This window comes from Dicentrarchus labrax, unplaced genomic scaffold (genome assembly GCF_905237075.1).
Source record: "Dicentrarchus labrax unplaced genomic scaffold, dlabrax2021, whole genome shotgun sequence".
NCBI classification, from domain to species: Eukaryota; Metazoa; Chordata; class Actinopteri; family Moronidae; genus Dicentrarchus; species Dicentrarchus labrax.
The window spans coordinates 1,133,128-1,156,873 of record NW_026136730.1 but is presented as its reverse complement, the minus strand read 5'-3'; the positions used below and the strand labels follow the sequence as shown (position 1 = coordinate 1,156,873).

At 40.2% G+C, this 23,746-nt stretch overlaps 1 protein-coding gene across 3 annotated transcripts in view; it reads left to right on the top strand.

The window, feature by feature from the left end:
* LOC127359479 (sodium channel protein type 4 subunit alpha-like) overlaps positions 1 to 23,746 on the top strand; it is a 177,532-nt gene that overhangs the window by 46,462 nt on the left and 107,324 nt on the right. For all 3 annotated transcript variants that reach the window (XM_051393283.1, XM_051393282.1, XM_051393285.1), the window contains 5 exons: positions 1,405 to 1,494; positions 2,952 to 3,080; positions 12,763 to 12,854; positions 15,448 to 15,690; positions 22,508 to 22,571. In XM_051393283.1, the coding sequence (XP_051249243.1) occupies positions 1,405 to 1,494; positions 2,952 to 3,080; positions 12,763 to 12,854; positions 15,448 to 15,690; positions 22,508 to 22,571 (618 nt within the window). The remainder of the gene's footprint in view (positions 1 to 1,404; positions 1,495 to 2,951; positions 3,081 to 12,762; positions 12,855 to 15,447; positions 15,691 to 22,507; positions 22,572 to 23,746) is intronic.

Genomic DNA, 23,746 nt, shown 5'->3' with positions numbered 1-23,746 from the left:
CGTATTATCTCGCCGCCTGCCACCGCGCTCAGGCAACATCATTACACCCGGCACTCAATCAACAATTACCCTGCAGCTCAAACAACTTTCAGCTGGAGTTTGGGGCCCGCTCTCACATGGGGAGTATGTTCCTCCTGCCAGATTATAATAATTATGATTCATTTATAGCGGTGATTGACAGCTGAGCGAGGCCTCACCAAGTCTCTCCCACCTCGTCGCGTGTAGCGTGCTGAACATGGCAGGTGAAGGTGATATTTAACATGTATTGCTGCCTTCTGACACTTTTGGAAAGTTACTGCTCCCCATTATATGCTGATTAGACAAGAGTGGGCCCCCACGTCCTCCCGTCGGCGCCGTTAATGGCATATTAATTTGCTGTATTGAATGTGGCAGGCATCGGAGGGGAGCGCTGAAACACACGTGCTAACTTGCCGCAGCCTTTTCAGTTCACTTCGTCTTTATTTAGCCTCTAATGGGAAATCAGTGAAAGGTATTTAAATAAAAAAAAAGCACATGTAAAATCACTTTGGCACACACACACACACACACACACACACAGTGAGATGTTTTTACATTTACATTTCAGGCGTTTAGCTGACACTCTCCATAGAAACTCACAATGAGGGAACATAAAAGCTTCAGCTCGTCGATCGCCGGCGTTACACTGACGACATTAACATTTTACATTTGACTCGGAGCTTTTATCCACACTGACTAAGAGCTGTAAAATCACAGACGTTCATTAAATTGAGTCTTAAAACTTCTTTCTGTCACTTATTGTCTTCTGTGCTGAACTCCACCTCCACCTGCTCACCAACAAACAAACAAAATGAGACCTTCCCCGACTTCCTCTGTTCCCAGTGGACCGATTTATACGTGTAAACAGTGCGTGACACTAGCTAATGTTAGCTCGTAGATAATATAAATAGTGTGTTATAGCTCACGTTGGAAAATTAGTCAGTTAGCTTCATCCAGAGTCCCGGTCAGCATACGCAATGTTGAATTATAGACTGTAGGCTAATTTGTGTTATTCAGACAAACAAGTAGTGTAACTAATTACTAAGAAGTTCCAGTAATAATATTAAAGCTGAACCCCCAGAAACACTTACTTTTGTTGTCACCCTTTTACTAATTTAAAATCTAATCACAACCTTGGATTCTGTAATTGTGGACGAAACTAGTCGTAAAATATTAATTACTTTTGAAAAGAGTAATAAGTTACATTTTTCACGAGTTACATTTAACTAGCTAACTGTAGCCTAAGTTAACCTGGGGTTGTCCGGCTGACTGATGATGCTAAACAATGAATGAAACTTTTGTGTTTAACCGTCGTCTATCACCTGTGTGGGTTCACTGCAGGTGTGACTACGATATAAAAACCTTCTTTTTCCTTAACCTGCTCACGTTATTCAGCTTGTTCATCATGTGCACCATCCTGACCAACTGTTGCTTCATGGCCATGTCGGAGCCGGCGTACTGGGCCAAATACCTGGAGTAAGTACACCTGGTCTGTCTGTCTGTCTGTCTGTCTGTCTGTCTGTCTGTCTGTCTTTGGCTCTGATGGCGTAATGGCATGAAAGTTTTTTGGTTTTTTTTCTTGAATTTTACATATCTTCTTAAATTCACCTTTAGAAAGAGACTTTAATAACACGTGTTTTATATCAAAATGTGCAGAAAGACCTCAGCTATCTGTATAATGAGGCACTATTTGTCCTGAAGCTTTGTGTAAAGAGATAATTTGACCCTAAAGCTGGATAATTGAAGTCAGATTTGTGAAATCTTTTCTCATTTAATTAATTTACTCACATGGACTAATTGTTTCGGTGCTTGAAACTGGTTTATCAAAGGCTAAGGTTCACAAAAACAGTGGAATATATGAATATAATAATGAATAAATGTATAAATAAATGTAGACAGACACACAATAAATTAACACATATAAAAACATTAATGTATGTGATCGTTTGAGAATAAATCAGCGTATATTTCTCCTCCACGCCGCCCCTGTTTACAGCTTCAGATCCTGTGTTGGACATTGTTTCCATGCCAGTCTCCTGGTTTACAACCTGCACTGGATGTCTGTCAGTGGCTTAATGAGCTGTCCCACTTACAGTATATAAAGATTTCCATCTGTCTGTCAGTGTTGGAGGATGATGACATTAAACACACTGTGTTACAGTGAGAGCAGCAAATATATTAATATTATTATTATTATTCTATTTATTATATTTAATCATTTTAAGTCATTTTCATTAGGTGCAATCATCCAAAACAATAATAATCGATAATTCCCCTCAAATGCATTAAAACTAAAGCAACGTGTATTTTACTTTACTACCATTATTGTCTGATTTATTAAACAACTTTGAAACTGAAAAACACTTTTAACACTTGAATGCATCATGAAAAGTGATTCTTCATTTAACAGAAAACACCTGAATGTTTCACACTGGGCCTTTAAAGCTGCATGTATCTCACATAAGAAGGGTTTGTGGGTAAAATATGTGTGTTTTTGTGTGACTTGGACGAACTGACCCTTTAATGTTTCACCGTTGGCCTCCAGCTGTGGCGGCGGCGGTGTGACCGTCTCTCTCTCCTCCTGTCTGTCTGTCTGTCTGTCTCTGTACGGTTGAGTTGACGCCCCGTCGGGTCGAACTTGTTTCTGGGGACAAAATAAATAAGTGAAGGATGTTTGGCTGAGGCTCTGCTGGTTTAATGAATATTCATCCTGCCTCTCTTCCTCTTCCTCTTCTTTTCTTTATTCATCTCTCCTCTGCTGATCTTCATCACTCCCACATCTCTTCTTGTCTTCCTCCTCTTCTTCTCCATCCCTTCCTTTTCCTCATTCTCGTCTTCCTCTCTTCCCTTCTCCCGTCTTGCTTTCCCTCCTCTTTTGTCGTGCATCCTCTTCCTTCCTTCCTTCCTTCCTTCCTTCCTTCCCCCTCTCTCAGGTACACCTTCACAGGTATCTATACGTTCGAGTCTCTCATAAAGATCTTGGCGAGGGGTTTCTGTGTGGGGCCCTTCACCTTCCTGAGGGACCCCTGGAACTGGCTCGACTTCAGCGTCATCGTCATGGCGTGAGTCTCTCTCTCTCTCTCTCTCTCTCTCTCTCTCTCTCTCCCTCTCTCTCTCACACCCACACACACACACATTCATACATTACAAAGGTTGTTCCCAATAACGGACACCAGCATGGACCCTAACTCGACAGAAGACCTGCGTCACACAGACACGTAGCCTCACTTAATGAGATGAAACTTTATCCAGCTGTACCTAATTACAAAGTACCGAGCAAAAACAAAAAAAATGGCGGCGATATCACATTTACTGCGGCGTCTGTGTGACAGCAGCATGGACGTACAGATTAGTAATTAACAATTAATACAACAATATCCAGAAATAGAAACCAAATTGATCACTTGACCGTCTGCTACATTTGTACTGTGTAATACTAGCGTAGTAGCTAGCTAGTGTTCCCAATCAAGTTACATTTAATCATCAGAGACCAGTTATATTAGTAAAAACATGTTTTTTATATAGGTATTTATTTCATTAATTGCCTGACATGTGAATGTGTTGTACAATATTAGAAATACAAGTAGCTCAAACTTGTACTAAAGTAAATGTAGTAAAAAGACGTCTGCATGTCTCTGATTAAACAACGCATGCATACTGCAGTAATGGAGTAGTAACTTCCCCCGGGTTTCGTGTATAAGATGTGTCTCTAAATGTAAATAATGACTCAGTTTTCGAAGCCCAAACTGAAATGTGTGCTGGGTAAAATATCAGCCTTTATATTCGATCTCCAGGTTTGTTACTGAACGTTTTTTAATGAGCCGAATACTGTCTGCAACGCTAACGGCGTGTCCCCGCAGCTCATTAAAAGAGTCATTTATTCTGGTAAACAGATAATAACATCATATATTATATCATATTATAAAACTTGGACGTAATTACCCACAGTGTTGGGGTCGTTACTCAAAAAGAGTAATGGATTACACATTTCTCTGTGTGCAAACTCAGGAGTGGACCCAAATGCAGACAGCAGAGGCAGCAGGATGACTTCAGTGATTGATTGTTGAGGAGTTACGGGCAGGTTCAGGGGAAGGTGGGCAGGTATCATTCCAGGAAGAGCAAGAACCAACAGGAAAACCAGGAACTACTGACAACTGAAAGCAATACAAAACAATACAAAAAGAAGTAATTAACCAATGAAACACAGGCGAACCTAACCAGGACGAAACAGCCTAAGACAGGAAGTAAAAAAACATAGGAAGAAAATTACAAAATAAAATTACAAAATAAAATAAAACAAGAAATAACAAGAAAAAGCCATACATTACTTAATTTAAGAAATGTTTAACAATATGAAACGTTTCATCTGATAAATAAACAATAAATATCTGTAAAAAAAAAAAAAAATTGTATTTCAACAATATTTAAAAGCATAAATAGTTTTATAGTTATTTACAGTGGCAGATTTTCATGTTATTTTACGTTAAACATGTAGATTCCTGTATTTTTTTAAGATTCTGGCAGTTTAACATGATATCGCTGTATTTTTAGTTTTTTAAGTTTTTTTATGCCTATATATTTTATAGGTTTATAGTGGCTTATTTTACTGTCAGTATATAGAATATCAAAATATTTTAATGTCCTCATGATACAGTATGTCCAGGAATCAGAATGTAAACAGTATTTAGAGATTTATTAATAATAATAATAATAATAATAACCCTAACCCTTCTTCTCTTTTAAACAAAGAAAAGAAGTTACAGATTCATATAAATTGGTACATATATCCGATATATTCTACTTTTATTTGTTGTGATGCTACGGTACAATCAACACTTCCTGTTCATGTTTCACATTAAAAGCTATCCAGGAAAAAGGGCAGTGATTACGCAATATCAGTCTTTTATTGTGAAACATCTTCGCAGGAAGAGAACTGCAAAGTCGAAAGTGAGGGGAATGAATCAGTGCGTTCGAGAGAGAAACTCTGGTGTGTGACAGTGTTGTACTGATGGGATTAGAGCTGTGGAATTAAAAATAAAGACTAATATGAGTCCGTCTCTGCAGTCGAGGTACATAAAGTTTAAAAGTTATGGTTTTACGTCAGTTTGTTCAGCTAAGCAGAAGCGTGTTTGTTAAATTCAGACACATTTGCAAAGTCAGGAGAAAACTCTGCGCTCTAACTACAGAACTTGTCTCATTGTGCTGTCAGTCCAAATGCTTCATAAAACAAACTTCAGGCTGCAGCATCATATATCATTAATGAACTTAATCAGCAGCAGCAAGTGTAGGCGGTTAAAAATAAGTCTGGGCTGTGATGAGGATCCATGTTTGCTGTCTACAGTGGTGGAAATACATTTACTCTGTACTGTACCTCACTGTTTGTACTTTACATCCATTTTATGGCATGTTTTAACATATATTTCACAACAAAATGTTTTTTACCTTTGTTTGACTCTTCCAATTAGTATTTAAGTGTCATATTAAAGGTTTCACCTAAAATCTATGACGGAATAATAAAATATGATGCATCATTATAGGATAAACTACCCAACATTATAAAAACAAAATGTGTCGTCCAACCAGAATATTAAAACTAATTATTAATTCATCCTTCCTAAGCCCCGCCCCTTTTTGCCCTGTGCTCCAATAACAGTTGAGTAAGCCTCCTTTCCTGTACTTAGATATGCTATATGCTAGGCTAATCTATGTTGAAAAGACAACCACATTTTGAAGATGACTAAAAGCTAGCTAGCATTTTGCTAATATTACCTCACTTTTATCTTTTAACCATCTTCTAAATTTGGTTGTCGTTTCAACGAGGCTAGCACATAGCACTAGACTTAGGACGGGTCGATTGCTGATAATAGTTATGTACTTTTACTTGAGTAATATTTTGAATGCAAAACATTTACTTGTAATAGAGTATTTTATAGATCCAAGATGGATGCTCGTTAGACCTCGCGAGTCCAGCTGCCTCGTGATGTTAATGTTTCACAGGTCTTCACTGTGATCGATTAAGATTCAATGAGGGGAAATCAATACAGTTTACTGGCTTCTCACTGGATTCCCCTCACCAGTGTGTAAACAGGAGGTGTAAATCCCCCCAGGGCTCACTGTTTAACAATGAAAACAACAACTCCCATGATCCCACGCTCCTTCACGACCTCAGGAATTACGCCCAGTACGATTAATCAGTGGGATTCGAACCCTGGACCCGGGCTACCCGTTGACCTCCGCTCTCCTTGAACTAAATCCCATCCCACTGCCGTCTGTCCTGTGTGGTCGGGGGAAGTTTGGGGGGGGGTGGTGGTGGTGCAGGAGGCGTGGTTGTTTGACCCTCCATTACAAACACACCTCCCCAGGGACTCTGTCAGCTGGTCGGAGGCGACGATCAACAAAAAATAATGTTTCTTTTTTTTTAAAACAACTTTAGGATTTGTCCGCTTTAATGATCTGTGGGAGTAACGTCACAAAACATTAAAGAAATAGAATTAATAACAATAAGAATATACATTTTATTACAATATATAACAATTTATATAGAAAATAGAAAAAATATAATATGAAATATGTACATAATAATAATATAGAGGCCTGTTCCAAATAAAAGCCTGGGTCGTTAATTGAAGTTTTACAGCATCTTTACTTTTATATAAAATAGATTTTTGAAGACTCACAGATACAACCGAGGAGAGCTGAATATCCCCCAAACATGTCCATGTTCAATTGGTTTAAACGGTGAAAACAAGAAAACCAAACAAGAAACAGTAAAAGTGGGACAAGTGAATGATCTGCCGGCTGTATGATTCTCCCGCTGAATAAGACGACTTTACTCTGTGTCTTTGGAGAAAAAAGGGGAAAGAGCTCTTCTCAGTGACACCCATGCATTTTCCAAATTACAGGTTTGAAAAGCCGAAGGCTCCTTAAACTCCCTCAGCACACAAAGGACTGTCAAACCGTCAATTCAAGACACAAAAAAAACAAAACAAAAGACACAGAAACTGCAGCTCTGAGGCTCTTTTCCTCAGCACGCCGTCAGCGACGCCCCTACCCATTGAGCGTTTTGTTTCCGAGAGAAAGAGCGTGACCTGTCCATTCCACTAATTGACTGACTGATGGAAAATCGCTGTGGTTTTGGTTTGGTTAGCGATCAGGCGGCGATCCATCAGAGAGCTGAGGAGCGGGAGGCGTGGAAGCGAGGGACGCCGCCGGGAAGATAAACGATCAGAATGAACCGATCGGATCAATAGTTGACCCCATGAGGCTGGGCTCCGAGGCATAATAAAAGCGGTGTCACATCCACCGCGGCCGCCCCGGCAAATTGAAGCTTCTTGATGAAGGTGCCCTCAGATGGTGGGACGCCGTCTGCCCAGTTACATAACAGGACCCCGACGACCTGCCTGCAGGTCCCTCAGAGGGAAAAACGTCTTTACTCGAAGGACGAATTCACCATTAAACAGTTCAAACATAAAACGTACATCTGCTGTAAGTACGTCGATGGTCCCCAACCCTTCTTTATTAAGAGACCCCTTTTATATCGAACAGTAAACTGACTACGTGACATATTTTATGGATATTTCAAATAATATATTCAATGTTTGACAATAACAGCAGAGAACAGCTGATAAACTGAACAATGAACACAAACAGTGAACAGTTTGAGTTTCGTTTCGTTGACGTGCATATGAACGCGGTTTATCTGTTCCGAGCTGCAGTTAATAAACGCCGCGTCGGCGTTCAGCGCTGGAAGACACACACTGCTGTTTACTGACATCAAACCTGGAGAGAACACAAGTTTACCTGATTCCTGTTCCCACGTTCATCCTCTCATCAGAGTTGTAAACAGTGACACCTGCTTTGGCACGAGGGGGAGGCGGGGCCCTTGTGAGTGTATAGGGCGGATCAGCTCTGCTAATTAGCTTTGTTGAACATGTTTTGGAGGAATGGGAACGTAACTGCTGCCTGGATTATCATCAATAATGTGACATATTGCATATTGCGTCGTGGAGCGGCGGGAAGACGCAATATAGTTTAAACATGAACTCCTCTCCGGGAAGACACTGCACTCCTGCTCTGGTCCTCAGGTTTCTGTTTTAGCTTTTAAAACACAACCTGATGTTGTTTCCAACTTCAATCTCCAATATTAAAGCTTTTTGCTTTATTTTTTTGCCTTTAAAAACTCGTCGACGCTGCAGATTTCCTGAACTAATCCTCCACAGAACACGTGTGATGGTAATGAGATAAATGTATTAAATCTCAGCGGCCTGCGGAGACAATACAGACAAATGAATGAAGCTGTTAATTTGAGGGACTTAATGAAGTAATTGGAGGGTTTGATTTAGTAGAGCACGAGCACCAATTATTCACTCATTGGAGAGTATTAATTACTAAATTGAGAGAAGGACATAAGTATATTTAGCACACAGATTACCAGAGGTGTAGACTCCAGTCAGACTGAAGACATCTGATGACCTGAGACTCCACTTACACTTTCACACCAACGACTCGTGACTTCACTTGGATTTGCAGGATACCTTCCCCCAAAGACTGAATGTTAACTCTGTTTATTCCCAGCAAGTCGACACTTGATTCCCTAGATCCTATTTGGTTGAAGCAATTATCCAATCAGGTTTCAGGAGAGAACAACGAAGAGTAAACGTTACTGGAAACAATGATACCAAAGATTGTTTTGTTTCGTCCGTTCGTTAAAATGGCGTTACATTTGGAGAGGACATTATAACCAAACTCAAAGTTTAGGACTTGACTTGGCCTCCGTCTGTTCTTTGTCTCTAAGGTTACAGGTCCACCTCTGAGCTAACGTCCATAAATCTGCATTAAACCTCAACTTATGACTCTCCTCCTTAAAAACAGTGAACAGGACTCCAGAGAGAGAGAAAGGGATTCTGGGAAGTCTTAGAGGCAGTTTGAGGCGTCATTAGCACACTACAAAAAAAGTAAATGAGGTTTTCTTTAAAAAATACTTTGAATATAAAATACACCTGCTCCTTTCTTCATCTCCCATCTGTCACACACACACACGCACACGCACACACACACACACACACACACACAATGTCAGTAGGTGTGCGTCCTTGAACCGAGGGCCGTCCTGCGGTCAGAGCGATCTTTAGCAGCACAGGGACACATAAGTCACCTCTTTACACACACACACACACACACACACACACACACACACACACACGCACACACACACAACAAGGATGGAGAACATGTTAAGTGTATGTGTGGTCGTACACACACACACACACACAAAAAACACCAGGATAGTGCACATTTGGACACACACACACACACTCCGCCCCTGACACATCACCCCTCTGTGCCCGGCCTTTATTAAAACCAGAGTGATGGTCGGTAAATAGACACACACACACACAACCACACACACACACACACACAAAATGTCTGATTGATGCTCTCCTCCCCTCCCACTGAGTCAGGATTCCCATGGTAACAGAGTCCATCACCCTTTCCTCCCCAAATACACACACACACACACACACACACACACACACACACACACACACACACACACACACACACACTCAGCCCGCCCCTGTGTTACTGATATTGCTGGTGTAATGACATGTTAATGGCCGCCATCCCCGGAGCGGCGGCAGCAGACCCGTCAGCCACTTCCACAGCATTAAAGGTGCAACAATTTCTATCTTAGCATAATAAAATCTATCAATAAATAATCACAGCGGATTAAAAAGCATCTGAAATATTACCACGAAGGAACGAAGCTGCTGTTTCTCTTTACAGCGTGGTGCAGGTAGAGGGCGCTGCAGTGCAAACACACATACAGATATTTAATAAGAAAAAGAGACACACATGGAAACAACTGGAAATTGATTTATCCTGGAAGTAATCCATGTTTCTCTGGAAAGCTTTAATTGTATTTTATCTCCTCACTCAGATCTGTGAAACCACATAAGCTTTATTTAATCTGTTGGCTAAATGAATGTCACAGTGAGTTTAAAGCATCATTATCTAAATAAGAAAATGTACAGACATCAAGACGTTTAAGATAAGATTTAGAAGCAGGTGGTAACTAACGAGCCCGCTGTGTGTCCGACGCCGCGGGCTCGTTACCACCAGAGCAGAACTGGTGTCACTGGTTCTATCTGCTGGTCACCTGCATCTAAACGGCCTGTTCTGGGCGCCGCCGCCGCCGCCCCGCCTCCACTGTAATTCAATCAGCCTGCCAGTCAACGCCGGTGAAATATGAGCCGTAATGGAGGGCAGTTAGCAACCCCCGGGATCAGATGACTCCATCACACCGGGATAGGGGGGCCCAAAATGGCCGCCGTCATCTGGTGCCCTTTTTCCTGTTTCCAGCTCTTTACGGCCTCGTTTGATTCAGTCTAAAAGGGAAATTATTACTTTTGTTATTAGTCTGAATTTAGTATATTTCTTCCTCCATGACTGCTTGTTTTTATCTTAAATAACACAATCCGTCCTGGAAAACCTGGAAATTTAGAGACTAGTTCACCTGGAAATTGATTAAAATGACCAAATATAAGTATATATATTTATATATAAATATAAAAACTCGACTGTTGGTTGTGGTTAATAAACACACACAGCGGTATCAATCAAGGACTTTCTGCTCTTTATTTTATTAGGCTGAGAGGAGATAAGATTCATTCAATTTGTGTCATGTTTCTGTTGGAGTAAAACTGGAGTTAAATGCATCAATATTCAACCTACTGGTAAACTATATGACTGTTTATGAGCAAGTGTTGTCCTGTAATGTCAACACAACTCCTGGAAAATGATTTCTTAATATGAGAGGGAACCCTGAACGATAGAAAAACAAAACAAAAATCCTGCATAATGTAAAGTGGTGCAGATATCCATGCAGTACGTGACATGACCCCTAGAGGGCGCAAGAAAAAATATATATAAACATCAACAAATGCCCCAAAAAACAAATCAAATTCAATAAGATCATATAAATCAATTCTCCAAAAGAGTGTGAAAGCAACTTTACATACTATTAATAATTAATTTCTATGTCATTTAGTGTCTGACCCCATACAGGCGTCAATATATTGATAATAATAGACTAAAATCAAACTGTATAAGAGAAGATGCAGCTATTTAAAGATGTTTCTATCCTCTACAATGTGCAAATAAATGCAAACATTTGATTTTTTCTGTAAAAATACTCTTCCTGGTTGTTACAGCGACCAACGGCACCATAAAACCGACCGAACATCGGCGTACGTGCTGTCGGCGCTCTAACAAATCAGTATTGTACCTTTTTAAATCACCTCAGTATTTTCAGACTTTGTTATGTTTTTCTTCTTTTGTTGTATGTTGACAACCACCACACTGCCCCCTACAGGCTGTTAACAGAGTTTATCAAAGTAGGGAACCTGCAGGCGCTGAGAACCTTTAGAGTGCTGAGAGCCCTGAAAACTATCTCAGTCATCCCAGGTAAGGCCTCACCACCACCAGGGGGCGACAAGGCACAGAAAACAAAAACAAACAAAACACTCGTCATCGTAAACGTCGTCGTGAACGTCCTCTCTTGTTCGTCCCGTGTCTGCCGTGTCTTGCAGCAACCAGCCCCCCCCCCCCCCCCCCCACACCCCGCCCACTTCCCACTCTCCGCCCAATCAGGAGTCACGGGTGTAATCACCTGATCTGAACCCGAAGAGACGGTAAAGAAGGAAAAGTCAGATACGTAAAAAGCCTGAACACGTGATCCTGAACCGGAGATGTCTGATTTGGGATTGGCCCTTCCTAAGCCCCGCCCCTTTTTGGAACCATCTTCCTCCTTTCCCGTATGTAGAAATGCTACATGCTAAGCTAACCTTTGTTGAAAAGACAACCACATTTTAACGAGGGTTAAAAGATAAACGTGACATAATCACATCTTGAGTTCATGTTAGCAAAACGCTAGCTAACTAGGCAGCTAATCTACATCAGGTTGTTAGTTGTTAGCTAACCAGTAGATTAGCTGGCTAACTAGCCACATAGCTAACTAGGAACGATGTAGGCTATTTATATTAGCGAGCTATTTAGCTAGCATTTTGTTAACATGAGCAGATGTGAATATAATGTCAGTTTAATCTTTGAAACCTTCAGAATTTCTGTCACATCTTAAATTTAGTAAGACACTTGCTAACTAGCTTGCTAATCTACACCAATTGTTAGTTAGCTACTTAGCTAGCATTTTCCTAATTTTAATCAATTGTTAAAGCTAAATTTATTTGTTTTACGATTCTCAAATGTGAGGATTTAAAGAGTAAACATTATAACTTTAGGATTTGGAACAAAACCACCAGTTGATATAAACTCGGGCTAACCTGTGATATTTATGACTAATTCACCAAACAATGAATTGATTAATCATGATTACGCTGGTCTGGGGAGAAACTAGATTTCATCTGTCTGTGTTTAATCTGTTGACAATGACACCATTGTTGTTTGCAGCTTTAAATATAATAATATTAGACTGAAACTGAGGTCTGAGTTGACTTTGTCTCCAGTTTACATCCACGTGAGCAGCTTTTGACCATCTGACTTCACCTCCCCCTCCACAGTCTCTGGCTTTAAACCTCCACTGTCCGACCTGGCCTGTCTCTACTGTATCTCTCTTTTGTATCTCCATCTTTTCTTTCCCTCTGTGTCGGCTCGTTGTTTGCTCAGTGTGGTCATACCCTTCTGTGTGTGTCTGTTCTTGTGCTTCTGTCTCCCGGCTTGTTGCAGATATGTGACTGAGTTTGTGGACCTGGGTAATGTGTCAGCCTTAAGGACGTTCAGGGTGCTGCGAGCGCTCAAAACCATCTCTGTCATCCCAGGTGAGGAAGCGAATGCAGGGGGAGTGAATATCAAACGTACCCCTCTCTCGGCCGGAGCCTGCTGGAAGCACTAAATCTCATCCTGCATACTACCTGCTGAATACTGTTTGCTTCTGACACACACTTTGATGAATCGGTAGTATGCAGAAAGAAGCACTGAAGTCTTCCTGATAACTGGTTGTTGAGTGGACATCAGAGGCTAAGCTAACGGCAACGTCACACAAAAACAACTCAATGATACACAAGTTAAAAACAACTTAAAATGGCTTCTAATGCACCAGGACAGGCTCGTTCTGTACATGAATAAAACATAAAACTATTTCAAACATGAATGTTTAATGTTGGGGAAGCTAATCATTGATGTTAAGTTGGTTAAAGTTAGCTTCGTCGGGATTAGGGACACTAACTTGGGCACAACTTATTACTTGATTTAAAAACTGGATCTGATGAAGAACCATTAACTTCCTAAATTATTATAATTATCTAAGTTTAAGTGCGAGATGACTGACTGTTTGTTCAGTACGGTGGCTGGTAAGTGCAAAACAAATTTACAAACTCTGAAACAAATTTACAAAATCAAAATCGTACGGAAAGGGCGAGAGGTTTGTTTTGGAAAGACTGTACGGTGAGTTGTGTGTTTTATATGGAGTGTCATGATGTTTTGCCCGTTTTGTGGAAACTATCTGGGTCAGTTAACAGTCAGTTAACAGTCAGTCACTGACTGTTAACTGACTGTTAACATTCCCTTTCCGTACGATTTTGTAAATTTGTTTCAGAATTTGTAAATTTGTTTCAGAGTTTGTAAATTTGTTTTGCACTCACCAGCCACCGTAGCTCAGTGTTACTCATATTACAATTAAAAATGTGAAACAATTTCTTAATATCTGTCGCTGGCTAGCCTCTGTATGTTTCCACTGTGCATGTTAGCATGCAGCGCCAACAGCGTTGTTATCTCACACATGTGATTAGATCATACTGGCCGTGGTAGTGGCCTCGTTATAACACTGTCTAATACATGTTATAACTATATCGCAGTAGTAGCAACGTGTCGACAGCATGCCATCACTGCAGCCATAGCTACACGTAATCACACTGCTCATTCATTAGCTTACAGACGCAACCCCGAGTCTGTTCACCAGCTTCTTGGATGCGATCTGTCAGTGTGTCTGTTTCTAATGAATTCACTGAAATTAAAAGAGATGCTGGTGGTTTCTTTGGACAGTCAACTTGTCTGCACCCTTTGTGTTCTGAGTGTTTTTTGTTCCTGCTGTTTTTACCATATGTTCCTGTGTGTGTTTGTTTTTTGATCTGAATGTTAATGGAGGAGTTTGTGGTCTGTTTTGCTTGATTTTGTTGGTGATGATGACGGTGACCTTTTCCCACAGTGGCAACGGGTTTTTTTTGGGGGGGGAAACTTAAAGCTGCTGTCAGATGAAAACCCCAACCCTAAAAAATAATGTGACAAATTAACATGAATGGATTATAATTTATCTTCTTTAATGAATCTTTTAACCACACATAAAGAGATTTTCACCTAACAGCAGTTATACAACTTTAATTTGTTATTTTGTGATTTATTTCCTAAAGATGGCGGCCCTTTTGATATATATATTAAGATATATATATTTAAAACATAAAAAACTGAGTATATGCTGCTGTCTTCAAGTATTTTATTGACAATTTAAAAACATTTGCCTTTTGCTAATTGAGTGAAATATTTTGGATTTTGAACGACATTAAGTGGAGGTGGCTGCCATCTTTGTGGTTTACAAGTCTAACATGTGTGACCCTTTTGTTTAAACGAGCAGCTTGTTTTTATAAAATTTTTACTCTGAATTTTAAAGTAGAATTTTGCTAAATACATGGTAATTAATTAATATTCTGCATCATATGTTTTGTGAAAGACTGATTTTAGTAATTGAGCTCTGCAGTGACGGCCCACTTTTTGAACGGCTCTGGTTCAGGAAGTGAGTTTCCCATTCATTCACTCCATTGACGTTTCAGAAAATCCTCATATAAAGAGTTTTAATCGAATCATGACCATAAAACATTTGAATCAGAGCAAAAAAAGTGTGGAAAACTGGTCAAAAGAGTTCATTTTAAGAGTAAAGGAACTACTCATCCCATAAACTATTGCGTATCATAGTATAGTATATATATATATATATATATATATATATATATATATATATATATATATATTTCTCTCTATATATGTCACGTTTATATTTTAACCGCCTTCAATGTTTGGTTGTCTTTTAGTGTTTTCAGTGCTGTTTTCTTAGCATTAAGCTAGCTACATGTTTACACAGTGAAGCAGTTAGTGTACGCAGGTTTTAGAAAGTCCAAAAACTGATCCTGCTACGGGGGTTTTGGGGCATCAGAGCATCAAAGTAGTTATTTTAAATCATCTTTTGTTGTCGACCCCTTGGAAAAACTTAATTAATAACCTTAATTAGAAACATGAATGGGACTTTTACTTCCAGAACCTCACAGTTGAGCTCTGTTGGTCTAAATGAGGGTTCATGGCCACAGTCACATTCATCTATGTATTAATCCTGTCCGCGTCTTTGCGTCCCCGGTGGTCCGGCAGGCCTGAAGACCATCGTTGGCGCTCTCATCCAGTCAGTGAAGAAGCTCGCGGACGTGATGATCCTCACCGTCTTCTGCCTGAGCGTCTTCGCCCTCATCGGTCTGCAGCTCTTTATGGGAAACCTGCGGCAGAAATGCGTCCGCAGCACGGCGCACTGCGTCAACGGCAGCCTGCCCACCAACACCTCCTTCTACTGCAACAACAAGACCTGGGCCTCCGTGAAGGACTTCATCAACGACGAGGGTGAGAATCTATCTCTAAACTGCTGCATACAATGAGCGGGCAGTCACTTTGGGTACTTTTTAAAGCAGCGGGTGGCAGATTGCAGCTTTTTCTACCGATTTAATTTCGATTTTAGGGTGTTGCATTCAAGAAATTAATCTGTTCTGATGTGAGTATCTCAGCTAATTGAACTTAAATTCTGATTTTAACAAAGCCAGACCGTCATTGAGTAAACTGACGACACAACAGATACAGAAGTTTGTGTAAAACGACTTTGGATGAATTTGACCATTTTCTTTTAGCAAACTGTGGTATAATGTAGTGATGAGCCTGAGACACTTCATCATGAACCTGCATTGATACATAGAGTAGGACTATACCTGGGTCTGTACTAGGCCTACTGGTACATCATACTGTTTGTGCTGTCCCTGTTTTGTCAAGCAAACTCCTGGAAAATGATTTTTTAATAAGAGTGGGAGCCCTTGTTTTAAAATAACTTCAGCTTTGTGTCATTTCCCCTCAGCCTCCTCGACGTTGGTTGTGTTACGGTTTCAGAATGATGAAGACAGTTGGAGAATAATGATGATGATTTTATTCCTGGGCAACCATCATGGCTTCTCCCAAATGATGTACAGATTTTTAGGCCTTCTATTATCTCGCCTGGTTTGAAAAAATGCTGCATACAGCTGCTGTAAATTGGAGGATAAGCTTGGGCTTAAACCCCGAATGTTTACAGTGTCTGGCTCCACTCCTGATTTCATTGCTGAATAATTGGACATCGCACTCACTCCTGACTTGCAGTATTTGACATTGACCTCCATCTTTGGCCTAACTAATAACAATAATAATAATAATGTATCTAATCATCAGAAATGGTTTTCGCAGCTAGTTTGTTGTTCGGGTGTATTGGGGTGAATCTGGATTCGTGGTCATGAACCAAAATAACCAAAATATAGAAGAATAAAGAATAAAAAGTAACATCAAAAGCACTTGTTCGATGCCCTGAAGTGTGCGTGTGAGTGTGTGCCGTGCAGAAGCGCTGACTGGTGTTTCATAAATGGGCGGGACAATGCCACGATGCCACTGACGTCAATAACGACACACACACACACACACACACACACACACACACACACACACACACACACACACACACACACACACCCGTGATGTGTGTACAACCAGTTTCGGCCGGGCAGTTTACCAGGAGCATAGTACATATAAGACATATAACACACACACACACACACACACACACACACACACACACACACACACACACACACACACACAGGGAGGTCATGTGAGGTCAGTTGGTGTACACACTGTTTGACATGTGAGGCATGTTGACCAGGAAACATTATATATGTTATGTGGACGTACATACAGCAGATATAAACACACACTCACACTCACACACACACACACACACACACACACACACAGAGGTCGAGGTCAGGGTTGAGGAAACACTTAATGCTGTAGGATGAAAAATGAAACCTGAGCTGCACCTCTGACCAAAACACTGAACTGTGTCACTATTTTAATCTGCACACAGCGTAAAAAAATATAATAAAATACATTTAAAAATACTGGAAATCAATAGAAACAATTATCACAACAGAGAGATTATTTCTTTAAATGCCCCTTCTTTAAGCCCCGCCCCTTTTCACTGTGTGCTCCAATCAGATTCTTTTCAACATAGATTAGCCTAGCATGTAGCATATCTAAGTGCAGGAAAGGAGAATGCATTTGTTTTGTTTTTCTTTTGTTTTTAAGCTTGTTTGTTTAACATTTTTGGACAGTACAACATAATGGAAATCATAAGCGCTGTTTACAGGAAGTCCCAAGTTTTCAGATAGAGTTGTTTTACAAAAAAAGAAAAAAGAGAAATACATAAAATCAAAACAAAACACACAAGAGCTTCGTTCTCTTTTCCTTATTCCATTACTCCGTTTCTGTTCTTATATCTTTCCTTTTTATTAATCATTTTATCTTGTGTCCTCTCTTCATGTCATTTTCTCTCCTTCTGTGTCACATTTTTTAAATATTATTTATCTAAGACAAAATACACAAACCTTGCGTGTTCATGTGCAGATGGCGTTGAGTCTGTGTCACGTTGGGGGTCAGTGTGAACTGTATTACTGGTGTAAAAAGAACAGCAGGGGTGTGGCTCTCATTTTCATAAATACAGCCTTTATACAAACGGTTCATTACACAGAGGACTTACTGTAAATACTCACACAGACACACCTGTAAAGGACTATTCATCTCTCTGGCTGCTCTTTGAAGCTGCACACAAATCAAGACTTTCTGCTCTAGATTTGAACAAATAAAGCTGTTTTTATATGTTATCTGCAAAGAAAATGCTATTTAATCCTCTCTTTCGTTGCACAGTTTGACCTCTAACAACATGGCCTGTATCTTTTGTAATACTTCCCAGTTAACCGAAACCATTTGACCATTTATAAATGACCACACAAGACAAAAAAAACGTTTATGACTCTTCATTTAGTATTTTTCTTTTCATCCAATGGAAATAAACAAAAAGCTACAGAAACACATACACGATAGCAAACCTTTAATTCTGCGTCACAGAAGAGTAAATACCCCCTGGGATAAACAGACTCTCATTATCCAAAAAACAGATGTGTAATTATTTATCTCCTGGTCTGCTTCAGGCACGAACGAACTTCCTCACAAAACAAACAAATGGACGAGCCCCCAAATCGCCGACCCGGCCACAATAAGTAGGAGAAACGCCACGATAAAGTTTTAACAAAATATATATATTTTTGACCAAATTAAGTAAATTAAAGTGCCAATTGATGCCAAGTGCAATACAGCCACCACAGCAGTGTTTCTACTTCCTGTTAAAGGGTGAAACTGCCCCAAAAATAAAGGCAACTTTGAGCTTACAGTAATGGGATTTGTTGGGACATGCTGCTTCTTGCTAATGTACCTTCTATTTATTCATTTCCACTTTGCCATCCATCACATCAAACAAATGTCCCCCGCAGGCTCCTGTATCGACCTCTAAAAGCTGCCGTGAAACCCGAGAGCTCGTCCCGTTCGGCTGATCTGAAAACAGCCCTCAGTGGGAGAGATCAATGGTGGATGTTCTCCATGATAAACATTTCCCATCATGCCGTGTTTGTTCTGTGTGGTCAGAGCCGGCTGACAGCAGCAGCAGCCGTCGTCCCCGCTGCTTCTTGTTGGAGGGTTCAATAAATAAATAACAACAGACGCCATGTACTGGTCAACAGCAGTTTCATACACGATTCTTCATAATGAATCAGTTCTTCATTCAGATTATGTTCCTGCTTACAGCTGGCAATAACTTCTGGAGCCTGTGTTTACCCCTTAAATTACCCCTTAAACCTACATATGCTTCTATATGACCTATAAACAAGCAAGATCAATAATGAGAGAGAGCTGCTACCATCAACACAAAGTGAAAGCTCCTAGATAAAGTTAAAAAACAAAAAACAGACTCTTAAAGGTTCAGTGTTGAAGTGGATCGATTATCAGAAATTTAATGTAATATTTATAGGTATGTTTTCATTAGTGATTCATCACCTGAAAATAGGAATCATTGTGGTTTAGTTACCTTAGCATGAGACGTTTTTGAGGCCGCCATGTTTCTACAGCAGCTCAGAATGGACAAACCAAACACTGGCTCTAGATGGGGCCTTGGGTGGTTTTCGCCAGCTTTGCGGCCACCGTAGTTTCTCCTAAACGCTTCACAGCCCGTCGTCAAATACAGACGTCAGCGATGTTCAGTTAGTTGCAACAGGTAGAGACCACTAAATCCTACACACTGGTCCCCTGGAGTCTCTTCCTGTACTTAGATCTGTGCTGTGTTTGTCTCGTCCACCACGTTTTGAAGATGGTTAAAAGATGAAAGAGACGTATACGCGAGTCCAGCGATCCGGTTTGTGTGTTCAAACATCTTGCGGTCGTAGTGACTCTGTGACAGCAGCAAAGGTAATTGGATACTGTGACCAGATGTTCTGGTTCAACCTGGGTCTTAACAAATATCTGCAAAACACTAGCTATATGACACAGTATACTGAGCTCCTCTAGGAATTAAAGTAGATCCATGTTCAAAATCCAGCTAAACATCATCGATACATGTTCGTAATAATAAACCGACTGGTGGAAGATATAATTATACATTCTCACTACATTTCTTGAGCACTTTTAGCAATGAAACTGAACAAACTTGGTCCACTGATGAAGCCACTAAGTGGATTTTAGATTAAGATTATTAAATCAAGGATTAACGTTCATTCAGAAACACATTCATTTTAAATATCTTCATCTCATTTCATCCATGTGAACAGATTAATTCTCTTTTTAAAATGACAAAAACCCTGTTAAGCTTAATACAAACTGATTTTGTCCACTTTCAAGATGTAAACCGATGAATTTGAACGCATTTTGACAATAAATTAATCACCAATTAATATCTTCACTGGAGAGCTGATTAACCAGTGTTTAACAGTGTCTCAGCATATTTCACTGTGACAGATAACTGCAGACCTTCATCATGTAAATGTGTCTCTGGCAGATGAAAGTGCTTGAGAGGAGGATGGAGGTGTGTTTAGGCTTGTCAGAGTAATTTGCTGCTCTTGAGTTTAAATAGAAATGAAATTAAGCCCACTCTCTCGATGTCCTGTAGAGACAATTTCCCAAGTTTCTGCAGCTCTGTAAAATCTTCTCAGACGGGGGGTCGCTCTGAAAAAAAAAAACCCTTCATTAAATGTCAGTCCGTGGGCTAATATGCATTTATTTGAGGGGGAGTTTTGGGAACCTGATGTTTCAGGTAATGACTTTAAGTAGACAGTTCGTATCTGTTTTGTCTCTGGAAGAAAATGCCTCAGTGACTAATCTCAGCGCTGCGTAAAGGCTCCGTGGTTACTTTGAGCCGGTGAACAAAAAGCACTTCAGACATCAGAAGTTTTTGTTTGGCGAGCAGGGGACGCAGTCTCCCAGATGCACTCGATAACAAATGAATGGCTCCTAAAAAGCTTAAGTGCCTTTGGTGCAGCGGTCGGTCGGACACAGTCTGAGCCAAATAGAAGCACCAAAGAACCTGTTTTGTTTGTCAAAAAAGGGGAACCTTTGCTCGTGTACGGCCACAGTAAAGGAACGAACAGGGCTTTCTTTGTCGACTTTGAAATGTCGGAACGCTTTGTTTCCCTCTGACAAACTGAGGTTTGACTGGGAGCAGCAGCTTCTTTTGTTTCCCCGAGTACTGTACATTTAGTGCGATAATAACATTTTAATATGTTTCTATTGGAATGCTGTGTAATTGCTCATAATGGGCGCAGTTAAATGCATGTGGTCTGAATCGTGTGTTGAATAAAAGATGCTGTTCCCGTAAGGCAAATGGATGAAAATGTCAAGCCAGCATTTAAGGTCACTGTTTCTGTTCAAAAGTTACTGCCACAGCATCTGATACCGAGATCCCCCATCTGTCAGGTTCATGCACACTGCAAAAACACTGAAATGATAAAAAACAAAGTGGTAAATATCCAGCAAAAAATACTGTAAAATGACAGAAAATAACTGATTTATGGTCATTTTCTATAATAAAAATACAGTTTTAGGTTTAATTCTACATTCAATGTTTAAAGATATTTACACATGTAACACTGTTATAATACAAATGATCAGGCTTAAATTTACAGCAGAGTGCTGTTATTATTTGATTTTTCTTAGTTTAATGTGAATTTTAAAAGTTATAGAACTGTAATAAAAGTCATTATCTGTGAAATTACAGTAATTATTATTATTAAATAATTATTATTTGTATTTGGACAGTTTACCAATGCTTATTCACTTTATTCAACGTTTTTGTCGTGAAAATAAAATATATATTTCTACTGTTAGTTAATTAACATGTTAAACTTGAATACAAAAACTGTTAAATCTATTGAATAAACAATACATATTTGCACATTTAAATTATGTGAAAAAAAGGAAAAAATCTTTAATTAATTAAGTAATTATGATTATTTACAGTTACAAAATTCTTTAAAATCAACAGGAAACTTACAGATTTTTTTTACAGTGTAAGTTTGACTCACAGAGGAGAAGCTTTTCACAATAAAAGACATGTATCTACTCCTGGTGCTGGGTTGAATACATTTACTCCCATCCTCGGCAATAAATACTGTATCCTCGAACCACAACAAAAGTTAAGAAGCACTTGTTTTCTTCCTGCCGACGTGCATTAAAAGCTTCAGTGTAAAGCACCCCTGTGTGCTCACGTTAAAAGTGTATTAATGTACTTGGAAATTGCTCGTGGTCGGAGTTAAGTGTCGAACAAATGCTCAGCAAGCCGCAGTTCCTCTAATGGTTTTGTTTTCCTGCCAAGACGATGTCTAACCAGCCAAAACACACGAGCTGAGTTTGATGAGTCTATCGATCCTGTGGTAGCGCAGACAGAACGCCTGGCAGAAGAAGCACAGGAAGTTACCTGAACGCACCTGAAACACCCACAGTTTTGTGGGATTTTTTGGACACTAGACTATGATCACCCATGACGGATGGAGACTTTATTTTGCACAGAAACAGCCGGTAGATCATGTGGTGTTGTCTTGCTTTGCAGATGCAGAAGCTCACTGACAAACACACTTCATAATAAAAGCCAAGTGTGCAACAACTGTGCAGCAGTCGTTACATAATGAATGCTGACAGAAGGGTCAAGGAGATGTCAATCAAGCCCAGCTACCATAAAGTCTGAGGAGGGGTCTAATGAGGCCAAATCAGTAAAAATTTACTTTATTAGAAACTGGACTCTAAAGTGGAATTTATTTTTCTTCCCCAGACAACTTCTACAAGGTGGAGGGAGCCAAGGATGCCTTAATCTGTGGGAACGGCAGCGACGCAGGGTGAGTGGACATTTTTCTCTTGGTGTTCTGGTTGTGGACCCTCCTCCCGGCTGAGAGCGCTGCTCGTCCAAAGGATTCGAGGGGTTTTGAGTGACGGCTGCTGACATGAGTTGTGTTGACAGGAGGTCAATCGATGAGCAGACGAGTTTATTGTGAAAAGGATGTTGACTGCATTAAAAAGGTTGTTTGACATTTTGACATCTTTTGCCAACTGAGGTCTGGGATTGATTTAGAGGTAACTGCAAGTAGCAGGTCGGTTCTGATGCTAAGCTTTGCACTTTGACTCCGGGCAGAAGAAGGCAAACATCTGCAAATGTTCTCGTGCTTTTGCCGCACAAAGGATGAAACTCGTGTGTGAGTCTGTGTGCTAAACGATGTGCAGCTTTGTTAGGGTTAGTGTTGGCACCCTAAAGGGCCCTTTACCACATTTGGTCCACCAGAAGGGAACCCTGGAGGGCACTTTATCATGTTATCATCATCCATCAGCCCCAGGATACGACCCTCAACCAGCCCAGATCTTAATATAAACCATTGTTTAATATCTACGAGTGTGAAACAGTTTCAACGTACAGTAAATATCTCTGGGCTTTCTGTAGCCTGAGGTTTAAAACAAACACGAGTGTGAAAAGCTTTTGTTTTGTCAGAGAGGAAGAGGCGAACACATCACTGTCTCTTTATTTTCCTGTCACTCATCCGACATGGTGGAGTGTCACTCCTAACCTTCAATAAGCACTACACACACACACACACACACACACCACTAAATAATAACATCTATTCATCTGAGTCTGATAGCGACTGAGAACCAGTGTTTTCTGACAGTTTGGAGATGTGAACGGAATAAAGATGGAGGCAGATTTGGCTCCATTATGTCCCCCCGGAAACCAAACAAACAGCAGGTTGAGTCTTTAGTTCTGCAGATACTCTCCTCGGAGGTAGAGCCGCTCCGGAGGCAGCAGAGGAGAGAAACTAGTGAGCAGCTTTAATGTGACGGTCAGGAATGAATGAGGAATTATATTTATAATCACCTGAACTACAGCCAATCGGACATCGTCCTGATTGGCTGTTGGACTGGCAGTAAGACTGTAAGCTAACACCAACAGTATCTTGTCCAATCAGAGCTAATTAATTACCTGAAGATGTCGATGCCTGATTTAAAGGTTTCGTTGTACCTG